At 38.3% G+C, this 19231-nt stretch overlaps 1 protein-coding gene across 1 annotated transcript in view; it reads right to left on the bottom strand.

Annotated features, from left to right (window-relative positions):
* Positions 1 to 5656: 5656 nt before the first annotated feature.
* PIWIL3 (piwi like RNA-mediated gene silencing 3) overlaps positions 5657 to 19231 on the bottom strand; it is a 40042-nt gene continuing 26467 nt past the window's right edge. Inside the window, exons 11-20 of the mRNA XM_087423621.1 lie at positions 18870 to 18984; positions 18207 to 18394; positions 17691 to 17763; positions 11635 to 11835; positions 11387 to 11490; positions 9697 to 9767; positions 9132 to 9285; positions 8233 to 8358; positions 7204 to 7351; positions 5657 to 7046 (exon numbers count right to left, since the gene is read on the bottom strand). Coding sequence (XP_087279747.1) covers positions 6930 to 7046; positions 7204 to 7351; positions 8233 to 8358; positions 9132 to 9285; positions 9697 to 9767; positions 11387 to 11490; positions 11635 to 11835; positions 17691 to 17763; positions 18207 to 18394; positions 18870 to 18984 — 1297 coding nt within the window. The 3' untranslated portion in view covers positions 5657 to 6929. The remainder of the gene's footprint in view (positions 7047 to 7203; positions 7352 to 8232; positions 8359 to 9131; positions 9286 to 9696; positions 9768 to 11386; positions 11491 to 11634; positions 11836 to 17690; positions 17764 to 18206; positions 18395 to 18869; positions 18985 to 19231) is intronic.

Raw genomic sequence — 19231 nt, 5'->3', positions numbered from 1 at the left:
GATAATTCACCAGATGTTTCAGAGGAAGCATAGCCCAGCCTACAGCTTGACTTCAGACTGCCAGCCTCCAGAAGTGTGAAACAATAAATTTATGTTGTATTAAGCCATATAATTTGCACAGCAGACCTAGGAAACTAATACAAGCCCCTCTAGTGATATGTTCAGTTTTTAGTACACTTTTCAACTCCAGAAATTCTCTTTCGTTCTCTTTTATGATTTATATCTTCTTTGTTGTTATTCTCTACTTGGAGAGACATAATTCTCACCCTACCATTTAGTTCTTTAAATATGATTTCGTTTAATTCTTTGAACATCCTTAAAATAGCTGATACAAATACTTGTCTAGTAAGTCCAATGTCTAGACTTTTCTCAGGGACAGTGTCTATTGGTTATTTGTTTTTCTTGTGTATCAGTCTCTGTTAGGGGGGCCAAGAGCACCCCCAGGTTCTGTGATTCTCTAGGGGGACTCACTGAACTCAGTATATAGTCATACTGGTTGCTGTGATTTATTACAGTGAAAGCACGCTAAGCAAAATAAGCAAAGGAAAAAGGTGCATGGGAGGAGGTCCAGAGAAAACCAGGCACAGGCTTTCAAGAGTCCTGCTCCAATGGAGACACACAGGTACACTTGATTCCTCCAGCAATAGCTCGTGACAACATATGTGAAATGCTGTCTTCCGAGGAAGATCATTCGAGACTGTGTGCCCAGAAGTTTCACCGGGGACTGGTTATTTAGGCATCCTCTGCCTAGAACATACCTAAATTCAAGAATTCCAGAAGGAAAAAGATATTCAGCAGAACTATAGTGTTTGCAAATACAGGTTAGGCACAGCAAGCCACTCTTATCAGAGAATAGTGGGGACTCTCCTGATTCCAAGTTCCCAGACTTCAGCCCAGGGCCCATCTAGCAAGCTGGCCTTTCTAAGGCCAGCAGCCGCAGCCCTGCTATGTCAACTCTTTTCTGCTCAAGGCCATACTTTCTTTTTTCTTTGCAGGTCTCTCTCTCTCTCTTTGTGTGTGTGTGTGTGTGTGTGTGTGTGTGTGTGTGTGTGTGTTTGTAAACTAGACATTTAAAATAATATAATATGGCAACTCTGGGAATCAGACTCTTGCCCCGGCCCATGATTTGTTGTTTTGCTATTTTTTGTAGTTGTTTTCTTGTTAGTGACTTCTCTGAACTAATTCTCTAAGGTCTGGATCTTTGTCATGTGTGACCACTATAGTCCCTGCTCAGTTACTTGTTGGTCACTATTGATTTGATAGAGATTTCATTAACAGCCTGGAACCAAGAAGTCACCTGGTCTTTGCCAAGGGCCTCTGTGAGCATGTTGAATCGTGTCTTCAACACTGAGCCAGGCAGCTGAAAACTCTGCCTTAGGCTTCACTTCCTGCTTGTACAGAACGTCAGGGGCAGCCAGAGGGGAGAACTTAGGGCCTTCTTAGGTCTTTCCTGGGCATATACACAGCCCTGAGTATGCACATGGCCCTCCACTTGTGCGCGTTCTTCTAGATTCCCAGGAATAAGTCAGAGCTTTTCAAAGCCCCGTATGAACGTCTTATTTCTCAGCTTTCTTTTTAAGCTTCTTGTTAGTCTATTGTTTGCTGCAACCGTCATCCACCACTTCAAGCAGCCTTGAGTTTTAAAATTGCCTGTAATTGTTTTGGGGCTTTTTCGACAATTATGCCAGGAAAAAGGCTTTTTGTTCTGGGCAAGCTCCAAGTCAGATTAAACACAGACAGTTGAACAAGGGGGTCTTAGAGAGATCCACCAGATAGGTCAATTAGTGATAATTCTCTAGGAATGAGGTTTGGAGGGAGCTCCAGCCCCATTCTGCTCTAAGTGGCTGCCAATTTGCTGATTTTCACTGTGAACGTGGGGTTTCAGTTTTCTGAGCTACTGTGGAACTGAAGAGCAGGGGATGGGACTAGGACAAGTTAAACAGCACAAAACCTGTGGTTCTGAGATTCAGCTGTTTTTTTCTGGAATCGAGATTCCCTCAATTGCTGCAGGTTTTGTTTAATTTCCTGAGTTCTGAAAATGTTGATAGTGGCAGTGTTTACCAGTTTCCTCCTTGCTTTTTTGGGGGAGAGAATTTTCAGGGATCTTTAAGCTGACATTTCCACTGAAGTCATTCACTAAATCATATTCTCTTGAGTATCCTCAGGCCATACTCCATAACTGATTATCCTTGCATGTTTGTAATAGTCACAGTTCAATGTAAATTGTGTCTCAGACGGAAACTCCTTTTTGAGTGTCGTGCATGTTATTAGGTCAAATATGTAAAATTAAACTTAAAAATAGAAGAGAGTGTTATTTTAAGGGGGATTTTCTCAAAATAGTACACTGAATAATATAACTCGGCACCTCTGGCTAATATTGACAACATCCGACAGTTGAATTTAGGTTGTTAGAGTTTTGTTACCTTGTAGTCTTCCTCCAACTCTTAAAAAAAAATTAAAAAGCTTATCATATATGCAATTTTGTAGTGGTAGAGTTTATATATTTAATTTATACATGATTTCTTGCACTTATAAATTTATTTAATTCCTCTTCACAGTCATAAAGAAAGCTATTTTGGAATAAAATTAAATAATTACTTTTGGCCATGTATATTTTATCAAATATTATCTTAATAAGGCTTGTACTTCAGGGAAAAGAAGCATGAACATATCCAGGGATTCCAAGATACTACGTAAAGCTTCTAGTTATTGTAAGTCCACTTTGTATCTTTAAAATACACATAAAATTGCCCATAATGGGGGGCCGGCCCAGTGGTGTAGTGGTTAGGTTCGTGTGCTCTGCTTTGGCGGCCCGGGGTTTGCAGGTTCAGATCCTGGATGGTGGACCTATGTACCACTCATCAAGCCGTGCCATGGCAGGCGTTGCACATATAAAGTAGAGGAAGCGGGGCACAGATGTTAGCCCAGGGCCAATCTTCCTCAGCAAAAAAAAAAAAAAATTGCCCATAATTGCCCAAAGGCTATCTATAGCGGTGAAGAGGGTGTAGCTGATTTTTGTATCCTGTTTTCCCAGAGACCATTCCAAACATATATATCACACGGATGTGTGTGCAGCAAATAGGTCGAGGGGGACTTGTATTCTCATTGAACCTCATTGTACTCCATACCTTCCACACTATAGGGATGGAAGTCTGAGCCTCATGACTGCATTATTGTGGCTTTGGGTTGACGCCACATCTTGAGCTGTGTCTAAGGAGCATGCACATCCTGCAGTTTGCTTGATTACAAGTCGTCCTTTGATTGAGAAAAAACTTCTGTCACCTTGGCCTCCCATCACCTTCTCCTCAAACTTTCCTTGTCACCTCCTGATTCCATCCGTATGCTGCTCCCTCCGCAGGAAACATCCCCTCCCCGACTCCGTTCTCCCCTGGAACAGCCATCACGCAGGCTTCAACCCAGTTACCCTGAATGCATCCTTCAGATGGGCGCTCAGTCAGCACCTCTTCCAGAAAACCTCCCGAGATCTCCCGAACTAGGGCTGTATCCAGGTTGTCTGTTTCATGCATCTCCTATTAGTTGAACTTTTTATTGTGTGGTTATTTTTTGTGCATCTTCCTAATAATAATTAGGATCCATGGAGGCAGAGAATGTGAAGTGCTCACTCACCTGTGCACCTGTAGACACCTCCTTCACCTGGAGAACAGGGCAGAGGTTCTCAGAAGACAGAGCAATGGGGACAGTCCTCTACAGTGGGGAGCATGCAGGATCTGAATCTTCAGTCTGCTCAATGCCCAGCCCTGCCCTTCACACCACGCGACCCAGGGCAGGCTCTCCATCTCTATGAGTTGGTTCTTCATGTCTAAAACAGGAGTAATAGTAATTCCAGTACCACCCTCAAGGGGAATTTGTGTAGAGAGTATTAATCAGGTGAGGTCCTTAGAACGTACCATTCCTTAAATGTTGCTTGGTGGCCTGCTTGTGGATTGGCCCCACATTACCGGGTCACATCCTCTGTGCAAGCCATGACCACTCAGCCGGCATAGACCTCTGCACAGCTCTGAGATCCTCCTTGTGGCCACTCTCGTCGTTGCTGTATCCCAACCTCTGTCATGGGCATTATTTTCTCAGTTCTGTATTGTGTGCCTGCAATTTTTTCTTAAAACACAGATGCCTACAGCTGGATGTGTTTACTGGAATCTAGGAGATATGGAATAAATAGCAACTCTGCAGTGTCACTGCCCTCCTTTCCAGGTTAATCGTACAGTCTCTCAGGTTGCTCTATATTGTATATGATACATGTTAGAGATGGATGTCAAAGAAGAAGTTATCCCACAGAGAGGCTTTATGTTAGCCTCTGGCTGATGACAGTGGGGGATTAACAATCCAGATGGGTTTCTGTTCCTGGGAGGTCTTGTCTACTTCAAGCTCCTCCCATGTGTGTCCTTTGGGGTCCCAAACCAACAACAACCCTCCATGCAGGTACTAGGCTCCAGTTTTTCCTCAACATAGGCCCCAAAATTTGTCAGAATGCGTCCTCAACTTCTCACTCAGTTGCCGTTTCTGGAATTTGTGGCACAAAAATCAGTCCCAAACGACTGGTCACCTCTCTAGATTTCCTACAGCCACTTGTTGGTGCTGTTTTCTTCTGTGCCCTGCCCTCTCTTCTATAGAGTTGTAACCATCATAGGCCAACTCATACTGGCCCTATTGTATCCTGTTCTATCAATACCAGTATTGTATCAAAAGTTGTTTTGCAGGGGCAATGAGCAAAAACTTCAAGTCATGTGGCTGGAGCATGCTCAGAAGATGGAAATCTTGTTCTCAGATGACCTCGAGCTGCCTAGGGACCAAAAGTTCCCTAACTTACAGAACTCAATGTGAAGAGAAAGGGGAATGGGGAACCTCATGAGAAGCAAGGGGTCCTTTGATTTGCAGCACATCAGACTTATAAGAATGTTACAGTCCCACCCTCCAGTCAGATTCTGCCTGGTTAGCATTTTATATAATGACTCCACTCCCAACTCCTCAAAAGTCTGTCACCACTTCAGCTCAGGGAGACAGATCTGAGCCTTGCCCCCTGTCTCCTTGTTGGTCGGCCATGCAATAAAGCTCTCTCTTCTCTCAAAAGCTGATGATGTAGTATTGGCTCCTATGCTCATTGGGCAATGAGCCTTCACTCGGTAACACTATTCAACATTCTCTTCTAACATCTTGTCCAGCTTTGAGCTGTACTCAGTGGGAGGTTTGATACATATTATTTATTTACCATTGCCAGAGTCAGGAAGTTCATTTTCCTTAAATTATGTATTGTATCACTACTTAGGCCAAATGCATTCCTGAGAGACCTTTAATTAATCTCCCCCCACACCTACTCAGTAATGTGAAACTTAGGCACTGTGATACATTATAGAAATTCTATCTATAAGCCTTTGGAACTGTAAGGCTTTCTCCCAGAAATATTGAATACCCGGCTTCCTTCATCTAATTTATAATGGACTAGTAGGCTAATGAAATCAGATAGCTCACCTAGTCACACTATTTCCATTTCTTAGAAAAGCAACAATTTTTTCTAATCAGTAGATTAAGAAGCCTAAGACCAGCATATATTTTTTAAATAACAAGATCCAATTCAATGATTTTAACATGAATAACTTTATTGACTCACGTTTTAAATTCATAAATCTAGGTGTTATTATATAGTGTTATGAATAAATGATATTTGCATCACATTTATAGGAAACATTCAGTTTTTAACAACTACTTTGAATCTGTTCCTTCCAAATTATTTTTACAGATTTATAGAAATGTATTATCATAAATCAAATTCTAGCTTTGAAAAGAACATGTTGCCTTAACTTTCTTTAATCATGGAGCCATCTCTTGTATTACATTTATCATTATTGGCAGTACTGCTAGGCAGAGGTTACCAGATTACAATATATTTTTTAAATGACTTGTTTTATTTCTTATAAGACTGGTTCACATTACAAACCTAAATTGATTAACTAATAATCAAAGGAACTAGATTGTTTTTAAACATACCCCTTCTGGTATATTTGAAGATAATCTATCCTCTCCCAAAAAATACCACTCTATCTAGGAGTATAAGAAAACCAAGTTTCACATATTGTTTCCCGAGTCTATTTAAAGATAGTTTTAACTGGAGAGAAAAAAATGTGTCTGCTTTCAGGAAAAACACAGTAGCTTCATTTAAACAACTTATTCAAGAGTCTTTTCTGATTATGGTACAGCTAATACAACGTTACACTTGAAACATGCACAAGGGAATGAATTAAACAGAAATGCCAATAGAGTTCTTAATTTCCCCTCTTTGTGGAAAAAGTAACAATATCTTTCAATGTTCCTAAGCTGCCAACTTTTAAATCACAAGGCCCTCCTTATTACAGCTCCACCAAAAAATACAATCAAATTGTGACCCCAGTACAAACAATAAACAATACTTCATATAGGTCATTTTGTTCATACAAAATAGTAAATAACACAAATCACAATTTTGCTATTTTTATGTCTTTGCTGTCCTTTAAATACGAAATATTTCACAAATAAAGTATATATCATTTTCCAAGTACAATTTCTTGCTCATAGATGTACTCTCCATGTGACTAATGCCCATCCTTTATAATTAATAGAGCAGCATTGCTTGGAGTGCAAAGCGCGCAGGCACGTTTAATCATTAAGTCATTGTAACACATTTGAAAGGTCAATTCCAAGACCAAACCCTCACTGTCAGTTCTCCCGCCTAGAAAATAGAAGTCCCATGTCAAGTCAGTGATAGTATTGAAAATAGCCTGCATCACTCTGAATCTCCTCCGCGTCCAATCAAGAATGATAAGAATCTAAAACTCTGCGTCTAGGAAAATATTTCAGATGTACAGCTTCAAAAGGAAAAAAATAAATAAATTTCCAAATTGTGGTTTTCAACATCCCAACAGGCTTCCTTCTGTAGGTCAAAGGTAAAAGAGACGGTTTGTCAGGGAATGATGTGGTTCTTGGTGAATGCTCTGGCCCACAAGGTAAGCCAGTTTGTGGGCGTAGTGGCAAGGAGCCGGAACTCGAATGACACCCTTTAGGAGAAACAATAAAAAAAAATTTTTTAACTTTCTATCTACTTTTCCTAAATTTAAATTTTCATAGATATCAATTCTAAGGTTCAGAAAGTATAGATTCGATTTTGAACAATTTTACAGATCTGAAGGGAAACCAGTACCAAAAAATACTTACTGGCAAATTATAATACATGTGACAGAGTCTGTAAGTCAGACCCTGGACGGTGTCCGGGCTCAAGTGAACAGTGTCGTGGATGACGTTATAATGAGTGGGAGTGACAGTACCCTCCTTCACAGACTGACTCACAATAAAAAAATCGTACCTGGAATTATAGAACATGTGGGTATCAGCTTATTTTAAAAAAAGAATGTAGCAAACCTGGTATCTGAAGTGACGTTAATTTCCAGAAATCCATTCTACAGACAGAGTTTCCTTTACATGTAGAAGCCTGGCTAACTGTCAAGCAATGACTCGATAAAGCAAATCTCCCAGGACAATAATTGACACAAGTAATAACTCTCAGGGGATTTAGACTCACAAGCATATGTACTAGGATAGAGACAGAAACATAAAATTGACACATTTGATATGGTCATAGGTAACTCGATTCAGAGATCCAGGGATGGACACTTCCTGAGTCTCCCTGAGAATCACCAGAATATATTCAAACTCTCTAAATGATACAACTGGTAAAGTTAATCAATTTATTGTAAATATTGAGTTTATTTTTATGTGTATCATCTTAAACATAAGATGCTTTATGTGTATCATATTTTTCATTTGCTATTTTCTTTAATCCTTTCCTGCCTTCTACTAGATTGATCACTGTCTTTCTTTAATTTTACTTCATTTCTCACTAATTGGTATGAATGTCATGCTTTATTTCCTACTGTGGTTTGGCATAATTTTCTCATTTGCCTAATTGACTTGACAAGTCTCAAGTTAACCAGAAGCTCTACTATTCTTCCTAACAACTGAAGAATCTTAGACTGATATGTATATTTACAGTATATTTTTAAAATTCTAGGAGAAGAAAATGATTGAAGATGGAAAAATCTATAATCCAATGTATCTATTCATATAATTTTTAACTTCCCTTAGGTCAATTCTTCCTTTCTCCTCCAAATCACACAAACCTTAAAAAATTCTGTTACTATTTGAATAAAAGGGAATCTTTACAATAAATAAATAAAGATGGTTTACCATTCCTTCCTGGTCAACTCCACATCAATGACTGTTCCTGGACGTGGATTTTGAAATTTTCCTTCAGACTCAATAAAAAATCTGGTGTTTATTCGTTTCTTCACCACAATGACTGTCAGTTTGACACTGAAAAAATTATAATGAGTGTCACTACATTAGTGGTATCTCGGAGCATTTGGAGTGTTGAAACACCACATACATAGGATCTGTTCAAAAGAATCTGCAAATTGCAGTTCTCCACACATCATGACTTTACTGTCTTAGTGCCTGATTCAAGCAGCAGAGGAGGAGGTTTCCAGCCACCTATATCCTAGGGGAAGGGTCCCTTCCTCACAAGGTCAAGATCACTTCTACTATCAATGCTGGGCACCAGGCTACATTGACAAACAGCTGAGGCCAGAGGAGGCAGCTGGGAGGGACCCCCAGCCTTGGGAACTACAAAACTCCAGGATAAAGGAGTTGGACGAGTACAAACCATTGACAGGCTATGTTCACGGATTTTAATGAACATCTGACATTAGCAAGCCCTTCAAGGCTTGAAGAGAGATTAGAAAAAGAGCAATATTCATAGGGGTTCCATGGGGGAAATTTTTCTGTTGCAGTGTTACAATTGTACTCTGTCCTCTGACGTGGGCATGGAGCACTCTGTCCTCTGACGTGGGCATGGAGCACTCTATCCTCTGACGTGGGCATGGAGCACTCTATCCTCTGACGTGGGCATGGAGTACAAAGTGAAAGGGTGAAGGGTCTACTTTCTCCCCACCCATCAACCAAAGCCCTCTGTTCTTCTCAAGCTCTTTCTCTCTCATAATTCACACACCAAAATTGTTCCAGATTTTTTTTTCAAAGACTGAAATGCAGAGCTTACAAGATCTGCACTTTACAATTAATATACCTACGTCTTTGGATGCAAAATACTGTTTAAGTACGACGAAATCTGTGGTATTTCATAATTAATCAATGCTTCAAGCTGACCATCTCCCACGCCATCCCGATATACAATAACAGAATGTGGCATAAATGGATTATGTTCACGCCAGAGCTTCAGAGCAGCTAAAAGGAAGCCAGAAACACGTGTAAATAAACCGTAACTTGGAACAAACTGGCCACTGCTATTTTTGACAACTTCTAGGTTCATTTTTCAATATTTTAGCTTTCAGGACAATTGCACTGCTTAAGTCCTCAGTCTAGTCCAGCATTTCTCAACATCAGTACTGAAATTTTGAGCCAGGTATTTCTTTGTGGTGGTGGGGGTGGGGCTGTTGCTCTCTTATGCATGGTAAGATATTTAGCAGCATCCCTGGCCTCTACCCACCAGACTAGACACCAGCAGCACCTCCACTCCAGTTGTGACAACCAAAAGTGTCTTCAGTCATTGCCAAATGTCCCCTGGGGGACAGTAGGTCCACTGGTGGAGAACTAATGGTATAGAGTCAAGTGCTCCAGCCTCTACCAGACACTAACCTTGCAAGCAGGCCCTCAGCCCATTCACAAGCTCCTGCCCCGATTCCTGGAAGATACATTGAGAGAACCACCTGTTTGGAGAAAAACAAGCCATCAGTTTGGAAAACAAGATTCTCAAAATTTCATCCTTTTGATTCTGAATTAATCTATGACCAAAAAATATCACAATCAGTAGCTGAGGATCCAATTAAGGATCCATTCGTTCATTCTCCTGCAGACATCAAAGTATTCGTCTCTTCTGATATCTTAGGCATTTAAGAAAATTTTGAATGCACACAAATAGTAATATAGAGTGAAAGCATTCATTAACATTACTACAAATTATACACACTTTCAATATGCATGACTCCTGTCATTTCACTTACTGAGGAACACCAAAAATGAAAACCCAGTGTTCCTGGAGATTCCCACTTCTAGGCCAATGTCTTAAACGATGGCTCATCTATAATAATCTGCTTTGAGGGAACAGTGTTTTTTGGAACAGTAATAGCTATTGCGACCGCTTCTCAACATACCAAGTAAAATTACATATTTGTCTCAAATTTCTATCCTCTTACTGTGTTTTTATTTACTTCAGAGTATTATGATGACCTGACTTGATGTGATGTATTTATTTGCCTGGCTCTTCACCAGAATTTACCCTCCACGGGACAAGGTCAGGCATTTTGGCTCTACATTATCACTGCTGCATTCTCAGCATTTGAACACAGCAAGCGCTCAAACATATCTGTTGAATGAATGAAAGCATAGTTTTTCCCTATTATCGCAACATTATTTTCTAATTCCCCACCCCCCCCAAAAGCAGAGCAAAACTGTGTTACTGTATTGAAATAGAGTATCACTAGAAAAATGATGCCATCTGTGAAAATAAAGATGGGTCTTCCTTAAAGAATACTCTGGAATTATACCTAGTAGGCCACAGACATCATTCAACAGAGTGGTGATTTGTGACGGTCACACATAAGGAACTATGAACTGAGGAGTGAGCACACCCATTTGAAGGTGCACTGTGGTTTCTGCTCTAAGCACAGAAAACAAAAAGAGAAGCATTTCTCCTGGAGAAAAGGAGAAGCATTGGATTTAGAAGCATATCATCTCTTGCAGGTGCATTATATATAAATGTATGAAGGCAAGACTATCCCTACAGGCCACTGGTTGCGTTCCCATGTCTGTCTCCACCCAAGTATGTCCTAAGTGCTTCCCACGTGTCAATGATCCTCATGCAGAGACTCACTGATCAGAGCCCATGGTAGCAGAATTCTCCCTGTCCTGATCCCTGGAAGCTGTGACTATAGTGAGCTATCACCTCTGTGATTATGTTATATGACAGTTGACTTTAGTAGAGCCTCATCTAATCTCATGAGGACTTTTAAAAGCAGAGAGTTTTCTAGACTTTGTGTGATGAACACGATGCAGTCTATACAGAAGCCAAAATATGATGTACACCGGAAATTTACATAAGGTTATAAACCAAGATGAACTCAAGAAAAGAAATTTAAAAAAAAAAAGAATCTATCTTTCTAGAACATGGCAGTTGACTATTAGCTAAGGGGTAAGCTTTTTAAAATTAAAATTTTAACTAGAAATTGAATATGTTATAAAAATGTCAACAAATATCAGTGAGGTCCACCTCTCCTATTCGGTGTGCAGATAGCTACCCAGCAACCAATGTCTTCCAAAGTCTACTCACTGCGTTAACTCATTGTTGATGCTTGACACAAATCCTGCAATTGACTTCTGTCGATTTACAATATCATGGAAACAATCAATACCAATGAACATTGTATTCTGCAACTGAAAGTTTTAAAAAGGTAGTGAATTGAGTTAGGACAGAATACAAGCACAATTTAACAATTACATTTTTAAAATAGTTAAATAGAATCTTAAATTCCACTAAACACAAATGAAATAAAGAAAAGGCAACAAAATCCAACATACTCCTGTTTCCACCTTCCAGAGGGCTCCTCCCATCTTGCAATTCATCTGCTGGGCAATCTTTGTGGCAATGGTCATCAGCGTCTGGGGTTTGTCTAAGGTCCGTGCCACCACACATTGGCTTGGAATGGGGTAATTGACACACAGGAATTTTTTTATGCCATCATACATGTCTTTCCTGTCACTTGACAGCACACAAAGAACCTTGAAAGAAAGCAAACATGAAATTCCCCAAGATGCAATAACACAGTGTTGTGAGAAAGGGACACCACATCAAGGAAGCTATTTGGGGGGGGGGGGCACTGACAAAATAGAGTCTGTTTATTAAATAAATAGCTGAATCCATGAGGGTGAAGGGTCTAGAATCACATTCAACAATTTGAGGGTGAGTGTGGAAGAAACTGGCCATAGGACAGGCATTTGTCATTATGCATCAATCACTTAAACTTGCAAAATCATTTAGTCCTAGTTATTCAGTTTCCAGGAGTTTATCATGAAGTTGATAAGGATGGATTAAAAACGTAGACTGAAATATACTATAATCAGGACAATCACCATTTACAGGATGATCACAATGTGTGAGGCATTTGCCAAGCGTTTTACTTGACTCAGTTAATTCTTTCATCAACAACCTACTGAGATAAATACTATAATCGCCATTTTACCCCTGAGCAAACAAGCTTGGAAGTTATGGAAACTGTCTGATTTACAAACAGCAGAGCAAGGTTTCAAACATTCCCTAGGACCCCCAGTAGGAGCTGAGGGTTAGGAAGAGAGGTTACTGCTTGACTTATTTCTGACTATAATGGGAAAGTCAACAATATATTATTATTTTTTGTGTGTGTGTGTGAGAAGATCAGCCATATGTTAACATCTGCCAATCCTCCTCTTTTTGCTGAGGAAGACTGGCCCTGGGCGAACATCCGTGCCCATCTTCCTCCACTTTGTATGGCACGCCGCCACAGCATGGCTTGCCAAGCAGTGCATTGGTGTGCGCCCAGGATCCGAACCAGCGAACCCCGGACCACCGCAGCGGAGCGCACGCATTTAACTGCTTGCGCCACCGGGCCGGCCCCAACAATATATTATTTTTGACATGATGATGTTTGTAGGAAGTTTTTGGCAAACATCCTTGACCAGATTAGGGAAAGTCTTTCCTCACTCTAGATTGAGTTTCTCTTTTCCCATGAAAGTGTGTGGAATTTTATTAAATGCATTACCTTCATTGTTTAAGAGAAATATTTTCCCCTATAATTCAACAAACTAACCAGTTAGCATTTAATATATTTTTAAAAACTATATTTCAAATTTTTAAATTTACTGGCACACCCTAGTCTATGGTGTTCTCGCAATATTTCTTTAACCTCTAGCGAGTCTGTAATAATGAATGCTACTTGTTCCTAATGTTTTAAGCCTTACTTTTTCCTTCACTCTTGACAATACCAAACTTTAATATTTTCAGCTTTAGATTTGTTGGCTGTTCTTTACTTAGTTTCTGCTTTTTATTTTTTGTTTCATTCTACTTTATTTTGGTTTACTCTGTTCTTGTGCATTAAAATTCAGACTTCATTCCCAGCGCATCCATTAAGGGCTGTGGGTGCCCTCATTATCAGTGTGCTGTTTCACACAGGTGTTTTTGTTTTGTTTTGTTTTTGTTTATTGCAGTAACATTGGTTTATAACATTGTATAAATTTCAGGTGTACATCATTGTACTTCTATTTCTGCATGGATTACATCATGTTCTCATGGTCACCACCTAAATACTAATTACAATCCATCACCACACACGTGTGCCTAATTATCCATTTTAATGATTTCTAATTATAATGTACCGTGGTCAATGTGTGTGGTCGATAGGATACTGATTCTTCACTATTTGCCCAGGATTTCTCCAAGCCCATTGTGATCAGTTAAAGACAAAGACAAAACAAAATGACAGATATGCTTTAAAAAAGCACCTAATCTTTTAGGTACAGATTACACACACACACACACACACACACACACCCCTCTCTCTCTCTCTCTCTCTCTCTATATATATATATATACACATATACATACATACATATATATACACATACATACATATATATACACATACATACATATATACACACATACATATATATACACACATACATATATACACACATACATATATATATACATACATATATATATGTGTATGTATTAGTAGTTTAGCAGGTCAAGCTTTTAAATACGAGTTTAAAATCTTCTAGATTCTAATTTGTTTTATCTGCTGATCTCTGAGTTTCCTGACAGTGGTCAGCTACCATTGCCTCCTAAAATGTCAGCTTCCAGAATAGCACGGGCCTGTCTCCTCCTGAGAAGAGCTATTCGGGCTGATGAAAATATGGGGGCATGCCTGTTTAAGGCTCAGCCAGTTTAACAAGGCAATAAAGAATTATAGGGTTGAGACAGGAGAGAAGTAGGGACCCTGAGAAACGATCCCAGCAATTGAGGCTGCATTCTCCCACGGTCCGCCCATCTTGGTAGACACGGCTGAAAGGCTAGGAGGCTATGAGAAGACTGACAGCCTCAGAGAGGGAGAAAGACAGAAACTGAAGATCAGATTCTGCCAAGGAAAGGGTACTTGAGTTAAATTTTGAGTGTCTAGCACTCAAAACTAATGAGATTAGATTTATAACACTAAGTGTTAAGGAAGACAGGAAGCTACAGGAACGCTCAGGCTGATGGAGGATGTGTACATTGGTACAACTATTTTGGGAAACTTATTAGTAGCATCTAATGACACGGAACATTCCACTCCCAGGTAAATCCCCAACAGAAATACATATATATGCGCACAAAAGACATGTACAAAAGTATCCATACAGTACTATAAGTAATAGCAAAACTAGAAACATCCCAAATGTTCATCAATAGAGTGAATTAAGTTAAAAACAATGGAATGCTATATAGAAAAAGAGAACAAATAAACTACAGCTATACTCAACAAAGATGAACCTGAAGGTTGAGCAAAAGAAAACAGATGCAAAAGACTATGTAATGTATGACTCTTTTTAGGTAAAGTTCAAAAACAGGCAACACTAAACTATGGTGATAGAAGTTGGGGTAGTAGTTGTATTTGCAGGACAGTGAGTGTGAAGGAGACAAAGTGAGCATCAAATGACAGTAAAAGATAATAATCCATTAAATAAGAATCCATGAGTCCATGTTTACATAAGTACATAAATAGAGAAGAATGAAAATGTCTTCCTTACAATAGAATACCAACTAATAAACATGGAAGCAATGTTGAAAGCATAAAAATCACCACTTAGTGAGCACCATAATAATAACTATTTCCAGCTAGAATCATCAATGGATGCTAAAATGAGTGAGTGAAACTTCAATGAGTGAAACTTCAATGAGAAACAGGAAAATTGCATGTCTCCAAGTGTCTTCCCACTATAAATTTATCAATTACAAAGGGGAAAAAACAGTAACTTTAAAATGGTGAAACCTACCAGACCTCACCTTAATCAAATGATCAAACCTAAAATCACCAGTTAAATCAACATCATGTGCTTCCGGATATGATGGACTGAGAACATGGCATTACTTTTGTGGTATTCTGCAAGAATGTGTGACCTGAATCGAATCATGAGGGAACGGGCAAACCCATAGTGAGGATTGTTCTATGAAATAATTGGCCAGAGCACTTCCAAAATGTCAAGGCCATAAAACACAAAGAAAGACTGAAGAAATTTTCCAGATTAAAAGACTTAAAAAAGTGTCTATTAGATGCCTCAGGTGACCCTAGATTGATCAGACAAATAGTTTATTTTGCTATAAAGGAGATGATTGGTAGAATTTGAATTAGGTGTATAGATTAGATAAATGGCTCAGGAAAATACACACACACTATAACTATTGTGTGTGTGGACACATATGGACACACATATATAAGGAGAGGGAAAGAATAATTATGCAGATAGATATATATAAATACGTAGCTAGATAGATGGAAAGAAGAAAGAGAATGATTATATGAATGTAGTAAAATTTAATATTTGGGAAATCTTGATGATGGTTATAGATAGATTTATACTATCTTTGCAACTCTTCCTATAAGTCTGAAATTATATTAAAATATAAAGTTAAAAGAAATAAAAGTTTTAAATATTCAGGAAAACATAAATTGGAAGTTTTGGATTGGATTGATGTGTAATCATTATTTAAAAAAGAAAAACTGAGATTCTCTATTTAAAATAAGGGGGACCACGTTCCCAGTTGGCATTTTCACTGCAAATGTCTGATTTTCAGGAATTAATATTATTTGTGAGATGACTGTATTTCATTTTTTATTCTTTTTAGCCTTAAACTATTAACACAATACTAGATTTGTTTTCCTTTCTGTAAAAAAAAAAGACAAAACAAAACCTATAGCTTGAATATATTTTTATTTCTTCTACTTCTGCCTTACTCCTCTAACTCATACATTTATAGGATTTTAATTCTTTATTATTCAAACACTTGTGCTATCTCATCATGACTTGTTTAAAATAGTCATCTACAAGCTGTTGTCTGCATACACCATAAGGAAAATATATTCCCAAACTATATGAGTACTTATGAATTACTGGTAGTGTTACCATCAGTTTGGATTACATATTAGTGAAGTTAACATTTTATTTTAGATATCATATAAATGTGGCTTGATGTCTTCTTATCACATTCAATGGATTATCTTATACAGCCTGGTTCTGGTCTCCCACCAATGCCACACAGCCTTTGAAATTTGTGAGCCACATTGCTTCACCCCTACTTACATACATGAATCCCCCTCTGTGAAAATCTGTGGAGATTTCCATTTGTACTTAAAGACAATTTTGCACATAATTTTCAGTCCCTATTTTATTGGTCATTCCCAGTTGTTTGGGGTACATAAGAAGATTGTAGGCGGCATGCTCCCTCCACCATGTGACATAACACCACCACCATCTGACAAAATATTTAAGGGTAAAAGAAGATATTGTTCCAAAAAGCAAAACTAGGATAAATGAGTAAAAGGGAGATAAGTTCCCATCCATGAGATAAAGGTCTTCTTTTTTTCAAGAAATTCCCACAAATAAAAAGGCAATCTTTAGCTTTTCAGGCAGATGCTAAATGAGCAAAGAGATTCCTTTTATGAGAATGAGATGGGATTCAAACAACTACCAAGGCTCCATCAACTCCGATTCTAACATACTATAACGTGACACTTTGCTGATTCCCAATGGATGCTTCCCTGATCTAGCTGAGCATTTAAGGCCACAACACTGGAGAAGAACGAAACATAGTACTCAATAAAGTAACAGGAAGCAAGACACAAAATTTAAGTACAATAGGCTTTCAAAAGTAAGATGTTTCATTTGAGATGGAGTATGGCTCATACAAAGTATCCTTCAGAGCAGCCTAAAAGGCTCCTTAGTGGAAACTAAAAAGCAAGAAAAGTCTAGCCTTTATGTAAAAGACAATAGGAGAAACATCCTGGTTTCATGATCAAGAAACAAAGATCCCTTTAAAGATCATCCTGGAGGAAGAAGGGAAGAATGCAAGATGAATTAGGAAAAAGAATCCAAATAAAGAAGAAAAAGTAAGTCGCTTTAGTAATTCAGATACAACATAATTTAGTCTAAGACATTAGATGGGAGAAATGAAAGGAAAAATCCTAAGAAAAATACCGAGCAAAGGGAAGAACATGTGCTGAAAGAGACAGATCAGACATTTTGCAGGTTACAACCAGAGAGAGAAATGATGAATGCGATGATTACCATAATCCGTATTACTTTACATTTGTATGGTGTTTCAGTTTATGAGACTTTAAAAAAAAAAATAATTCCAAGTCCTCAAGCCTGAAAGAATTAGCATAACAAGGTGATATTAAGTAGTACCTAAAACGCAAAAGTCGGTATTCAGCCCCACGATAGGGGTAAATTTGTATTTGTTGGCTAGTTTAGGAAACCAGTGGCAACATTCCAAATTCTAAGATACACACAAATGCAGTTTTAGAACAATCACTAAAGATTGGGCACATATCAAATAGACTTACCATCTGTGTTTTTGAGGAAGCGTGTTTTTCTAAGACATTTATATAGGATTTGACTGTATCATTTACTTCAAGCCTAGAAAATAAGTATATCATCTATATTCAAAGGTAATGTACAATGAAACATAACATTTTATACAGTCTATGAAACCTGATATAAAACAAGTCAAGATAAAATGCCAAGATGGGCATTTCAGTTGCAATTTTGTTTTTAAAACAAAAAAAGTTCATATTTTGGAAAAACGTCTTAGAACGAGTTCTTAATACCCCCTCATCCACTCATATCAAGTTGCCAATTCTCATGTCTTCCTCAACACGTATCCTAATAGCCACAAACCATATATCACAAAAGCCGGTTTTAATATCTGTTGACTGGAGATTAGACTTTTTTTTTTTTGTTTACAAACTTTCAGAGTTTTGATAAAGTGACTGATTTCTGCAATTTAATATTTTCAGTTATTCCACTTTCAGATCGCTAACAACTGATTTTAAATCGGAAGTAATTTCTGCTCTACTTACATTTTTGCGTCTCTCATCGCTATGCCCATGGTGGGTGTGACTTTCCGTAGACACTGCATTAACGAAGAGGCTGCTCCGTAATTTCTCTTAGTATAAAGTATTAGCCAATGATCTAGTGACTTCACCTTAAGTAAGGGTCCCTTTCTTGTTTCTTTTGACCATTCTGCAAATAGTGGATGGGAGTTAAACTGGAAAAGAATTCCAAGACATGGTATAAAACCTCATTAAAAAAAAAATCACCTAAGATCCTTTCCAATGTAAATCTGTGCTATTTCCTGTTGAAATATTACAATTTTAAACTTTAATCAGGACTGAACTAGATATTTTTCCTGAAGATATAGGTTAGTAACACTGGAATTCTATCATGGGTTACTCTGGATCATTTTGATTTTAGGTATTTGACCCTTAAGGGTACATTTGGAAGATCATTTTGCCATGAGAAAATGTCCACAATACTAAGAGACAAAGATATGGGACAGAATTTACTGTATGCCAAGAACTTTCCATGCATTCTTTTTGAATATTTGCTTGTCCTCCCATATAAAGAACAGGGAGTCTGAGAAGAGAGAGTAGCTACAGTTATTGACATGACTAAGTTAGTTCCCCCTTGTGTTATTATGCATTTGACCCCACTAGGACCTGACAGTTTTGAAACTGTCTTACCATTCTTCTTCCTTGGAAAATTCTGACTTCTTTCAAAAGTCTTCCTGAGAAGGACAAAAAGTTGGTATCAAATGTCAAATCCCAGAGTTGAAGCTCCTTTTGTGCAGACTCATCTCTAAAAGTTAAAATATTTCCATGTGATCAAACCAAAGAAAATAAGCGAAAACAACTATTCATTTGCAAAACACAGGGCAAGTTTCCTCTCATGTAAGGTTCCTTATTGCTTGTCCTCAGTTAGGATGCTACAGACAAACTCCCTAAAACTCTGAAATAACCTTGTCTTTGCTCTCACATTTGTGTGGGCGCTAGAGTCTTCCATTTCATTCTTCTCCCTCTAGGCCTCCCCTACCATTGCAATGACA

The sequence above is a fragment of the Ceratotherium simum genome, chromosome 35 (assembly GCF_057802395.1).
Source record: "Ceratotherium simum simum isolate JZ-2026a chromosome 35, ASM5780239v1, whole genome shotgun sequence".
Classification (NCBI taxonomy): Eukaryota; Metazoa; Chordata; class Mammalia; order Perissodactyla; family Rhinocerotidae; genus Ceratotherium; species Ceratotherium simum.
This window is presented reverse-complemented; position numbering and strand designations above follow the sequence as displayed.